This window comes from Coptis chinensis, chromosome 5, assembly GCF_015680905.1.
Source record: "Coptis chinensis isolate HL-2020 chromosome 5, ASM1568090v1, whole genome shotgun sequence".
Classification (NCBI taxonomy): Eukaryota; Viridiplantae; Streptophyta; class Magnoliopsida; order Ranunculales; family Ranunculaceae; genus Coptis; species Coptis chinensis.
Genome location: NC_141460.1, coordinates 59,605,217 through 59,616,895, shown reverse-complemented (window position 1 = coordinate 59,616,895; position 11,679 = coordinate 59,605,217). Strand labels below are relative to the sequence as shown.

Here is an 11,679-nt window from a genome sequence, read left to right as displayed (position 1 = left end):
TTATGGCGACAACCAGCATGTGTTTTGGTTTTGATTTTTCTAGATGGGGACCATGAACTCCAAGTCATGTCCACACAATACTTCAATGTACCAAGATTCAAAGAATTTGTAATAAGCCACCTTTTCACATAACACTCGAGCGTGGAAGGAAAAGAAAATGGAATATTTAAGGGTGATCTTGGACATACCCATAAAAACACTCCTGTACCCCAACTTTGAAATAAATAAATAAAATTGTTTAAGACACATTTAGATTCATAAATTACCCTTTCTTTTATTAAGTATATCAAAGACAAAACAAAACAAGTGTTTATCCTTTCAGCAAACACAAACCTTTCGCACTTATTTTCCTTTTTTTCTGTCATTTTTTTTTGTAGAATTTAGTCTTCCTCATCCTCTCACTCATCAGCCATTAATGTATTTTTTCCTCATTGCAGCTCTTTGCTGTTTTTCTCATTTTCCGCTTGAGAAATTTTCAATTTGATATATTTCTACTAAACTCCTTTAACCCTTCTACAATGATGAAGAAAAAGTAATTGCAATAAGAAAAAAAAAATCAAATTTGAAACAACTTCTAGAAGAGGAAAAAAAACAATTTGTTTTTTGGGCATTATTTTACTTTTATTAGAAGTTCTCTTATTGTGTAGTGTGTTGTAGTAACACAAAAATTCTTCAAGGTCCAGAGTATTATTTTCAATTTTTTTTATTTGTTGTTTCCTTTTGGAATGAGTCTCCCGGTCTTTTTGTTTTTTCTCTTTCTTTACCCCTATTGGAAATATCTCAAATTAATTTGGAAAATATTATTGGATTGAAGCGGTTATTGGGGTATGGCAAAAACTGAGTTAGTTATGGGTACAGGAGTATTTTTATGGGTATGTCCAAGATCACCCATATTTAAAGGTTAAGTAGAGAAGAGGACTAGAAACCGCAAACTGGTAGTTACAACTTACAAGTTTGAAACATAATAAACTTGTGGAAGTTTTAGATAAGTTCAAGTACACAATTTGAGCTTTTCACATATTTGTCCAACTTTTCAATAATCTGCTCCTTCCAATTGACACGAGTTTCAGAACGAGGCCTCGTCAATCTGATTCTCAGTTTATCCACTTCTTTTACGCTTTTCACCAAAAATTTAACAAACCATAGCTCACTGTTTATCCCTCTGAAGTCCTTAATGTCAACTAACTTCAGGTGTGACAAAAAACATCGAGGAGTTGTTCCAAGTATTCGACCATCTCCACTAAAATCGTATGAACAAAGTCCCTGTGTAAAGGGGAAATGAAAATCGGGACTTTAAATAAGTACAAATAAGAAAACTAGAAAATAAGGAACTTAATAAACAAAAAATTGAGGGACTTACATCAGGAAGGACAAGAGTCTCAATGTAAAGCATGTCACAGAGCATATTTATAAACTTTTTACCAGTCGAGCAGCTGCCCCGCAACACTGTTAGATGGACCAAGCGAGAAAGGGAATGCATACGGGCCGAGAAAACTGGCGAAGAAATACTCTGGAGATACAAAACAAAAATGTGTCAGTACCAGGTCGACTAAACCTATCGACCCAAAAAAATGGAAGAATAAGTTATTAACAATGCTCATAACATAGCCACTAGACAAACTGGAAAAACACATAAGCAAACATACCTCAATGCTTTCAACATTTAACTCCAGATTTCTTACATTATAGATCGCTCCAAGAAGTGAACCTAGCCGGTCAATAGTTGTATCATTATGGATTCTATGACAAGAAGGCAACTTGATTGATGAGTCAACTAGAGATGATAGGTGGAGTAGGGAATACTTATATGAAGTACAAACTTCCAACTTCAATGATATGAGACTCTCGGCATCAATTTTAATTTCACAATCATGTGAACCATTAATACTCCAACATTCTATCTTTAATACCTGAAGGGTGGGAACAACAATGTTGACCGTCTTAATCTTCAACCATGCACAATTATAAAATGCCAATTCTTCTAGTATAGGGAGATTTAAAGAGACTTCCTGAACCGATGACTGGTCACTAAAAAACTTAATATATGTAAGATGCAGCACCTTGAGCAATGAGAAACAGATCGAAGACGGAACTGCGACATAAACAGTCATTTTGATTTTCAATGTACTCAGAGACTCACAAGTAAATAGGCAATGAGGGAACACGGAGGGATGTTCCTTTGTAATAGAGAGAATGAGCTCTTGAACCTTACGCTTTATAGCATTAGACACCCATTTATTGAAGTGAACTGCATCACAGTCCTGACAAGTGAGGCTGAATTTGTGAACATTTGAAACATTTTTTCCCTGTAGAAACAACACTCTATCCACAAAATTAATGAAGGGCCTCTTTCTTTTCAGATAATCTTTCTTTGTGGTAGCCTTGGAAAACAAAAGCATGTCACAGAAGTCAAGATTGTGGACTGAAGTCCAAAGAAACCTCCATCTTGTTGATAGTATACTAGTACCAACAGCAAATTTCGTTGGGAGAAAGGAGAGGATATAATGAAGAATGTGGTCAGGCAGATGGCTAATTCTATCTTCATTCTCATGCCTTTTCGAAGTTTCAGCTGAAACACTTGCTTCCATGGCTAAAGGTTCCTCTTATACATTATACTGCAACATCAAGACCACAAGACCAGAGGAGAAGAAAATTATAACAAAAGAAACATGGAACAAAAGAACAAACACCTCATTGTTTATGAAAACATGAATATCAAAGACAAGATAGACTTTCAAAAGTTATAGTTTATCTCTGTTTACTTCATTGTTTTATTTTATTTTCGAATAAAATAATACCAGCTACACCTATCGATCAAAACATTCTCAAACCAGGCAATGTCTAAAACCTGCAAACATTCCCTTTACCCAAACCTTTAAACGATTTTCTAAAATATAAGTTAAGCTAAAATATTAGATGGGTACAGTTAAGCAAAAATATAAGTTAGAAGATTGATTCGAAATTTGATTCTACGGAAAGCCCTAATCAATTACCTCTGCCTTTGAAGTTGCGAAACACCTTCTTCCGCTTTTCAGTCCACCCCTATTTCTGATTGTTTCATTTCCTTTTGGTTTTTGTTTTTTTTCCTTTTAACGTCCTCATCGTTGCACGTGCTCTCACGTGACCTAGGCCAAAAAAAAACCCTACACGTGGATCGCACGTGATTGAAAAATAAAATAAAAAGGAAGATCCAGCAGAATAACAACACACTGACTGACGCACCACCTACCAATTGGTGTGACGGAGACTTCAAAGTTGGCCCTGTCTTTCTATGTACATTGTTCATCAAAACAACAACAACAACAACAACACAGAGGAGAGTATCATTTCATTCCTCACCTAAACTTTTTTTTTTGTTTTTTTCTTCCAAAATGAGCACAACAGCAGTCTTGTTCTCTCCATCTCCGTTTCTCAAACCACGGCGTCTCAATAATAACACTTTCAGATTCAGTCCTATTCGTTTCTGCACTCCGAGACCACTCGATCTAACTAATGACAAACCTAGATCCTCCTCATTTCCTTGTCTATCTTTGTCATCTCGGTTTAATTCGTGGACTTGGGTTCCATCAGATCGAGAAATAAAAAAGGAGGATTGTTTTAAGTTGAAAGCAGGAGATGGAAATGTAGAAGAGAGTACTAGTAGTAGTAGTAGTTTGACCAAGACTTTACAGCTTGGATCTTTTTTTGGTCTTTGGTATATTTTTAATATCTACTTCAACATTTATAACAAACAGGTCATCATTTCACCTTTCTTTTAAACAGGTTTTGAAAGAGTTTTAAATTTTTATTAAGTTTCTAATTGCTACTTGTTTTGCAGGTTTTGAAAGTTTTCCCATTCCCTGTTACCATCACAAGCTTGCAGTTTGCTGTTGGAACTGTGGTAGTGTTTTTTATGTGGGCCTTGAATCTCCACAAGAAGCCTCAGATTACTACATCTCAGGTAAGTGAAGTTTGTTTTTTTGGTTTTCTTTTCACCTTATGTATTGTTTCTATAAAACTACTTCTCAGCTTGTAGCAATCCTTCCTTTGGCCGTGGTGCACACAATGGGGAACCTTTTTACAAATATGAGTCTTGGGAAAGTTGCCGTTTCTTTCACACACACTATTAAAGCCATGGAACCGTTTTTCTCGGTGCTCTTTTCTGCCATGTTCCTTGGGGAGGTATGAGTTTGTTCTGCTCATTTTGTTTTGAATTTGCTGCATTGCAAGATTTGATTTGTTATGTATCCTATGGCTCGTTATGGTACCAAATTTCGAAGTGTAGGGTGGTCACTCTGAACTGGAACAACTACTATCCGTCGTAGCCAGAGATATTATTTAAGTGTCACTGGGTTCTCATACAACATAGAGTAAATGTGGTGGTCATAAAGTCAGTGTCATCTAAATTGGGGGAGAACCAAAAAAAAACTGTAGCGTCCAAGCTGTTATGATTCTGAGGTGTTATTTTACTCCTTTTATGTTATTTCTCATAATTTTGCTTGATCATTCTTGGCTTGCAGATGCCAACTATCTGGGTAGTTTCATCTCTTCTACCAATTGTTGGTGGTGTGGCATTGGCATCAATTACTGAAGCCTCCTTTAATTGGTAAGCAAACCACTTCGCTTCTTTAAAATAAAATAAAATTAAAGATTACTTTTGAATTCGTTAATTTTTTTTGATATTTCATAAACTACTACTGATCTGTAAGAACATGAACTGTTGTACTTGGAAGAATTGTTTTACAAAGTACCTAACATTTCACAGTCTTGATACAATGATAATGCTTACAAAGAAAAGAAGAATAATACCGAAATTGTCCTCTCCTCTCAGGTGGAACTAATCATATGTAGATGATATTTTAACTCTCATTATGTTTTCCATTGCAGGATTGGATTTTTGAGTGCAATGGCATCTAACGTGACATTTCAATCTCGAAATGTTCTCAGCAAAAAGTTCATGGTTAAGAAAGATGTAAGTGCGAGTTGCCCATTCTACTGAAACTGCTTGGCGCTCAAAAGACATCATCAGGGATATCAGATCTCTAGCACCTAATTTTGTATATTTTGATGTAATCTGTTGTAGTCGTAACATCAACGGCATTGCAGACGTAATTTCTAAGAAGGCAATATTGATTGGAGGATCATTCCTTTGGGAAGATTCACCCCCTCAATGGCTTATGGATGCCATAGATATAGATAGGACAACCATACCCATCTGTAGAGGCTCAGTCAACTGACAATATATATAAATAGCTATCGTTGATTACCAAAAAAATGAAAAAAAAGAAAGATGTAAGTTGAATGAAATGTATAGAAAAAGAATAAAGGACACATAGTTTTGGATAAGTGTAAAGATCAATTCTATGCTCTTTCCTTTATCCTTTCTACCAGTAGTTATGTTAGAGTTGATTGTAGAGCCGATACGTTAATTTTCCGTTTGGTCTTTTCGCCTTTATAATATGTTGTTGAAGAATATAAATGTTTTAAGGTTAGTATTTTAGTATTTTACTAAAATTGTGTTCCCTTTTTGACAGCAATCGATGGACAATATAAATCTCTTTTCTATAATCACAGTAATGTCGCTTTTCCTGTTGTTCCCCGTGGCCCTCTTCACGGAAGGTGTCAAATTTACTCCCTCATACCTGCAGTCTGCTGTAAGTACTGGGTTTTACTAAATGAGCTGCAGAATTGTCGCTCTGTATTAATCCTTCTAATAAATGACAACCCTATGTGCATAGTAAATAAGCCTCTGTTTATGTCATTTGTATGCACAGGGCTTAAATGTTAAAGATCTAGGCACGAAGGCACTCCTGGCTGGTCTCTGCTTCCATGCTTATCAGCAGGTGCCTTTCTAGTTCTGCAGATTTTGTTATATAATTGTTTTTGCCAAATTATGTCATTTAGCTTGCTTGCAATAGGCAATTTCCTTGTTACCGGACTACACTCTAGATAATGACTCATTGACTCCCAATTCTCAAACTGGATCCCATGTGCCCTAACAAACTCAAAGGTCAAGGGGCACAGTTCCAAGCACATTAATAGAATGTGAAGCACAATTTTGGTGCCTCTGTATGTTGTTCAAATTAATGTGCGGGGATAATTTTTTACAATTGCTGGGAGCTCACAACTTTAGTTGGAACTTCTGTGTTTTTTGGTTATCTTATCTCTTTATATTGGATTTCTTGTGTTGAGATGTTTTGTTTTAGGAGTGTTCTTTCTTTTTCTTTTCTTTGCTGTTTGCTGCTAGGTAATATGATTTAAATCTTCTTTGCTCTTTGCTCTTTGCTGTTTGTTCTTCTCTTCTCATTTGTTTGTTCTTCTATTTAAGATTTTTTATAGATCAAGATGTAAATCATATCATATCATCATACGATATAAGTATATACTGCCTTTTTAGTGATTTTGTTAGTAATCAAATAAAGGAAAAACAGTAAAAAGAGAGAGTATGCCATATACTATTTGTGAAGGGTTAGACATGCTGTGACATATGTTCGTAATTATAACACTGAAACTGATGTAGAACATTAGTACATTACTGTCATGTTATGGGCGTGAGCCCCTTAGTTGAGTCCAAGCCCATGGTTCGAGTTCATTAGTTAGTTAGACACAAGTCATGTTCCGATTGGTTTATGCTTTCTAGGTTTACTTTAAATAACGGGTTTGTAGTTAGGGTTTCAGTAGTTGTGTTTATGTGTGTGATTTGTGATTGAGAGATTCAATAAAAGAGTGATTTTTGTGTTTCAATTAAAGTGTAGATTCAATTAAACTGAAGCTTCCGCCAGTAAGATCTACATTATTTGGTATCGGAACAGATTAATTCTAGGGGTTACTATTCACGGTACAGTTCACCGAAAACAATGTTCCTTGGATACTATTCACCGCGTTACTGTTCATCGCGAATCCAATTTTATTCTTATAGATTAAGATATGTCTACAACGTCAGAGATGAAGAATTCATGGAAAACTCATGGATTCATATTAACCCCTAGAGTTCGGGTTGTTCGATTAGAAGAGTTGAAAGAAACGTTAATGCAAAACAGGTTTGATCGATTAGAAGAAGCAACTAGTCGACTGAGGGAGGCTATGGTGGAGCTTTTGCAGCCCAAACCCCCCATCGTTGGTGAAGCATCTATAGCCTAACGTAAAACACCGGTTGTTATCGATGACAACAAAAAGAAGGAAGGAACTTCTGAAGCTGTTGTGTTGTGTCTTGACTCTTGAGCATGATTACAAATGCCATCAGCAGCAGTGCTCACCACGATGGGCTTGTGACAAACAGGTCCAAGGAAGCCCACACACAAATTCTTTTGGGACGGCTTTTAGTGAACATCAATTAGTTGTTGGAACACCAATGCGACATTCTGGATTTGGGCCTCCTATATCGCATGGGTCAATACTCTTCAACAGTGGTTATGTGGATCCTTTTCTACCCAACATTGAGACATTTTCTCTACGGCAAAATAGAGAAATACAGTGCACATTGGTGACATCGTGGTGTATTATTCCCTTTGTGAGTAGATACAAAGCCAAAACTCAAGGTCGAATTCTTCCGAACCCCAGAAGGGTGATCTATACAAGAATGAAGAGCTTTTGCATATTGGTGGGTTTTCATGTCAACAAGCTTGTGGACAAAGGGAACATTAGTACATTGCTGGCATGTTATGAGCGTGAGCCCTTTAGTTGAGTCCAAACCCATGGTTCGAGTCCATTAGTTAGTTGGACACATGTTATGTTCCTATTGGTTTATGCTTTTTAGGTTTACTTTAAATAACGGGCTTGTAGTTAGGGTTTCAGTAGTTGTGTTTATGTGTGTGATTTGTAATTAAGAGATTCAATAAAAGAGTGATTTTTGTGTTTCAATTAAAGTGTAGATTCAATTAAACTGAAGCTTCCGCCAGTAAGATCTACATTAGAAACACTCAATATGCATTTTAAAGTTTGATTCATAATAGTTTTTTAAAAATATTTAAACTTTATACTTTATTAGGCCATTTAAGCCGCCAAAAAACATATTTTTTTTATTTGAAAATCTTTAGGATGGTAATGGGAACGGAGGAAAACAGTATATTTTATCCATTGTTATTTGGGGCTTACAAATGAAAGGACTAGGATTGCAGTCACAATGAAGAATAGAGATCAAGCGAATGGGTTATGTTGCAAGAGTCAAAGGTCAAGAAGATTTTGGGTGGTTTATGGATCGATGGGCCTTGCAATCTGAGATTTATTCACGGTGTTCTCATTATTTGGTGTTATCTTGTGCTAGGTTCATTGAAGAATAATCTTCTTGGATCCCCATAAGCGAGATGTTTTAGAGTTCATATATATGGAAAATATTGGAAATACTATTTGTAACTTGGGGTAGGTTTTAATGGATTATTAAGAAAAGCCCAAAATCTTCCTTTCTTTGGTCTACTCCGCAGGCACCCGAATTTACCTCCATTACTACCCGAATTTATCTCCATTACTGTTAATGGAGGTCCGGTGATGTTGGATTGAAGAGGGAGGGAGAGCGAGGATGTGTGAGGCTCGCGTTAGAACCTCACACCCATAATCGCACTGAGGCTATGGCCTCACCGGTAGTGCAAGTCTGCAAGATAATCAAGTTCTTTTGAATGTATTCTATAATGCACGGATACTCCTAAAATGTCATTGCACCTGTATCGGTCGGGTGCGATATAGATATGGGTACTGGATACTTCTAGGGTACTGGAATCCCTAAAATAGACCTGATCTGATAGTTTTCCATTGAAATGTAAATTGTTCTTGAGGCTTCAAGTTTTATTGACTTTGACATGTGTTAATAATAGTTTTTTCACATGTTCCTGAGTAACTTTATTCATAACTACTAACATAATTTTCAGAATACACATATTTTAAAATATTTATATTAATTAGCTGTACCCATAGGCCGAACCCGTATCCTAATATTTCAAAAAACCTGTATCATACCTTATACCGGTGTCGCCGTATAGGTACCCGTACTTGTATCTGTACATCATAGAATGTATTTTAACATTTATTCGTTATCACAAGTCATATCTCATATTTATGCTCTAAGTTTTGTTTTCTTTCATTTTACTTATGGGTTAATGACATATTGTACATCCAAATCGTTTTTTATTTATATGTTTCTAGAATTTTCAGTACGTTTCTTTATGGGACATTGAGACTTGAGCCTCAAACGATTTTGAGGCTCTCCTTAAGAAATATGCTGGGCGCCTCAAGGCTATCATGCGTCTTCTTAGACACTGTGTGCATCCGTAAACAATCTTGTCATTTACGATCAATATCTTCTACGGCTTTTTATAGTTGGCACATTTTATGGAAAAATGTGAAACATTTTAGTAATTCACTAATTCTAAAAGATTTTTTTATTTTCTTTAAGCTTGTTCAAGAAATGGAAATATTATTATGTAAATTTGTGGAGTGTCATTTTCTCTTTTGGTCCAAACCTGGTAAAATTCATATAAACTATTCATCCAATCATTTTCTGGGCTATCTTCCAAGCGTACTTTAGTTCGTAAGGAGTGTTTGGGTAACAACCTGTAATTTTATAAAATAAAATTCGTCACAATGTAAATTACATCTGTGCCAGATCAGAATGTGGTTACCTGTACGGCTGTACTTGTCGGATCATGTTTCATTCATGTCGGTGTATGTTCTTTTCTGAATATGCTTACGATTTACGAATGAATAATATCCATCTTATCCTTAAAAATAAATAAATAAAAATCCTTCATCGAGATATGGTTTGGTTCTAGATTGACACTTTAAGCCTTATGGTACAATCATAAGTTTGGTCACTTCAAGATGAAGAAGAATGGGCTATTGGAGGATGTTGATCGTCATTGAGAGAAGGGGGAGTAGTGATATTTCCAGACGGGATAAATACTCATCTTGGTCATGAGTTAAGATTTACTCGGAGATAATTGAGGAGGATTGAATGAAACTCATTCTAATTTTTGTAGATGAAGAATATTGAAAGGTGTGATCCAACATACCTTCTCTGATCCTCCGTATAGATTTAAAGCCTACGTGTCTGTTCAATGGTTTCTTCAAGATTTGAAGCGAAAGTCTTGTCATGGACTGCTAATTGTTGTGTGGATAGGATAATTTCTAGGAAGGGTTGCCGCTTTGGACTTAGAACTGGTGACTTTGTTTATCTCGTCTGTTTTATTTTTCCTATCCAGAACTGCAAGGCTATGAAAAGAGTATTGGTAATGAAAACCTATTTAAGTCCGCAAGTTATTAATGTGTTAATCATTAATTCTAGTCCAACTTTATACAGTGATTACAACTTATGAGTGTATATATTCACATCTTCTTGTTTATTTCCACGTACCGTTTTACTTTTGGTGGAGTTATTGAGGTGTCTCTGTTTGCGTTTCAACTTTCAAGGGTCTAGAGACTTTCTTAAGTAGATAATATTGTGTGTTTTTACTTTTGCTTGATGAACTGAATCATCAATTTCAATAGGGTTTCTGCTTTTAGTGATTAAAATAAGCAAAGACTATTGGTTATTGAAGTTGACTAACCATGTGGTGATGAGTACCTTTTTCCCTTGTCTTTTCAATGATTAGATACGACAATAAAGATCTATACATATTGTTCAACTCCTGCTTTTAACTCTTTATTATTCTGCCGACTGACTACATGATCGTATATGTTCTTCTAAAATGCTTAACCTACCGTTTTGAATCTGGCAGGTTTCTTATATGATATTACAGAGGGTATCTCCAGTCACCCACTCTGTAGGAAATTGTGTTAAGCGTGTGGTGGTCATTGTGACCTCAGTTCTTTTCTTCCGAACACCTGTCACATCAATTAATTCTCTTGGTAAAGTTCTATGCTCACTGCATTCACTATAATTTCGTCTGAACGGCTTTATCAGTACTATGTTTAATTCATTTTCTGTCCCTAATTACCACAAACTCTTAAATCTCTTCGTTATGTTGATTGCAGGAACTGGGATTGCTCTTGCCGGAGTTTTCCTGTATTCGAGGGTGAAATCCTTGAAGCCAAAGCCAAAGGCAGCCTGAGTACTTTCTGATTTTGTTGAGAAATACTGTTTGAAATGTCTAACAAAGATAATTTTGACAATTTTATGCTAAAATTAGTTGTAGCTCAGGCAGACAAGGAAGACATTTTTTTTTTTTTTTTTTTAAGCCTGTTTTTAAATGAGATTAGTAACTCTTTGATGCTGGCGGGGTTTGAGCCCCAGACCTCTGGTATCATCACCCAAAGATTTTACCGACTTTGCTAGTCGGCACCTGCAAGACGTTTTTTTTGTGGTAATATATTATTCTTCGGTCAGGTTGTCCACAAATTTTCGCAATAGCTAAATTAATGTGCTGATGTGGGAAGTATGCTCTTCCGTTGGTATATGCACAGCACAGAGTTACAGGCCATGGTTTTATTGTATAGCTGGCTGTCCACCATATGCTGACAGACTGACGGCTCATTGACAGAGCCCATATTGTTCAGCGGATTGGATTCTGAATTACCGTCAAATCTAATCTGCAACTTATGAAGTTTGCATCATCCTTTTTTATCTGTTTTACTAATAGGGCACAGTGACTAGTTTTACGATTCTATTCTCTACTCTGCTCTACGAATCCTTACTCTGTTCTACTCTGCTCGATGCATATTGTTATTTCCAATGCAAAGATCGTGATGCATTGGATTTTAAGTAAAACGATT

At 36.0% G+C, this 11,679-nt stretch overlaps 2 protein-coding genes across 4 annotated transcripts; one reads left to right on the top strand and one right to left on the bottom strand.

The window, feature by feature from the left end:
* Window positions 1–919: 919 nt before the first annotated feature.
* Window positions 920–3,132, bottom strand: LOC147498167 (F-box/LRR-repeat protein At4g14103-like). Of its 3 annotated transcripts, none has more exons than XM_086560283.1 (5): window positions 2,994–3,132; window positions 2,141–2,615; window positions 1,647–1,708; window positions 1,361–1,510; window positions 920–1,263 (listed from the first exon to the last, which is right to left on the bottom strand). In XM_086560283.1, the coding sequence occupies exons 2-5, from the start codon at window positions 2,586–2,588 to the stop codon at window positions 982–984; spliced, it is 942 nt and encodes a 313-aa protein (XP_086416409.1). In that variant the 5' UTR covers window positions 2,589–2,615; window positions 2,994–3,132; the 3' UTR covers window positions 920–981. The 3 variants fall into 3 exon arrangements, with proteins under 3 accessions (XP_086416409.1, XP_086416410.1, XP_086416408.1); XM_086560284.1 differs by having other exon boundaries at window positions 2,213–2,615; XM_086560282.1 differs by having other exon boundaries at window positions 1,647–2,615.
* Window positions 3,133–3,211: 79 nt separating this feature from the next.
* LOC147498166 (phosphoenolpyruvate/phosphate translocator 2, chloroplastic-like) lies at window positions 3,212–11,292 on the top strand. Its single transcript, XM_086560285.1, has 9 exons — window positions 3,212–3,734; window positions 3,818–3,940; window positions 4,009–4,161; window positions 4,500–4,585; window positions 4,867–4,951; window positions 5,514–5,633; window positions 5,754–5,822; window positions 10,686–10,815; window positions 10,942–11,292. The coding sequence occupies exons 1-9, from the start codon at window positions 3,372–3,374 to the stop codon at window positions 11,016–11,018; spliced, it is 1,206 nt and encodes a 401-aa protein (XP_086416411.1). The 5' UTR covers window positions 3,212–3,371; the 3' UTR covers window positions 11,019–11,292.
* Window positions 11,293–11,679: the final 387 nt, after the last annotated feature.

Excerpts from the sequence above, each read along its gene's own strand:
- LOC147498166 (XM_086560285.1), top strand. The coding sequence starts at position 3,372 with ATGAGCACAACAGCAGTCTTGTTCTCTCCATCTCCGTTTCTCAAACCA. Across the intron at positions 3,941-4,008 it reads CTCAGATTACTACATCTCAG|CTTGTAGCAATCCTTCCTTT; the intron begins GTAAGTGAAGTT and ends ACTACTTCTCAG. Across the intron at positions 4,586-4,866 it reads ACTGAAGCCTCCTTTAATTG|GATTGGATTTTTGAGTGCAA; the intron begins GTAAGCAAACCA and ends TTTCCATTGCAG.
- LOC147498167 (XM_086560282.1), bottom strand. The coding sequence starts at position 2,588 with ATGGAAGCAAGTGTTTCAGCTGAAACTTCGAAAAGGCATGAGAATGAA. Across the intron at positions 1,511-1,646 it reads TAAATGTTGAAAGCATTGAG|AGTATTTCTTCGCCAGTTTT; the intron begins GTATGTTTGCTT and ends TTGTATCTCCAG. Across the intron at positions 1,264-1,360 it reads AGACTCTTGTCCTTCCTGAT|GGACTTTGTTCATACGATTT; the intron begins GTAAGTCCCTCA and ends CCCTTTACACAG.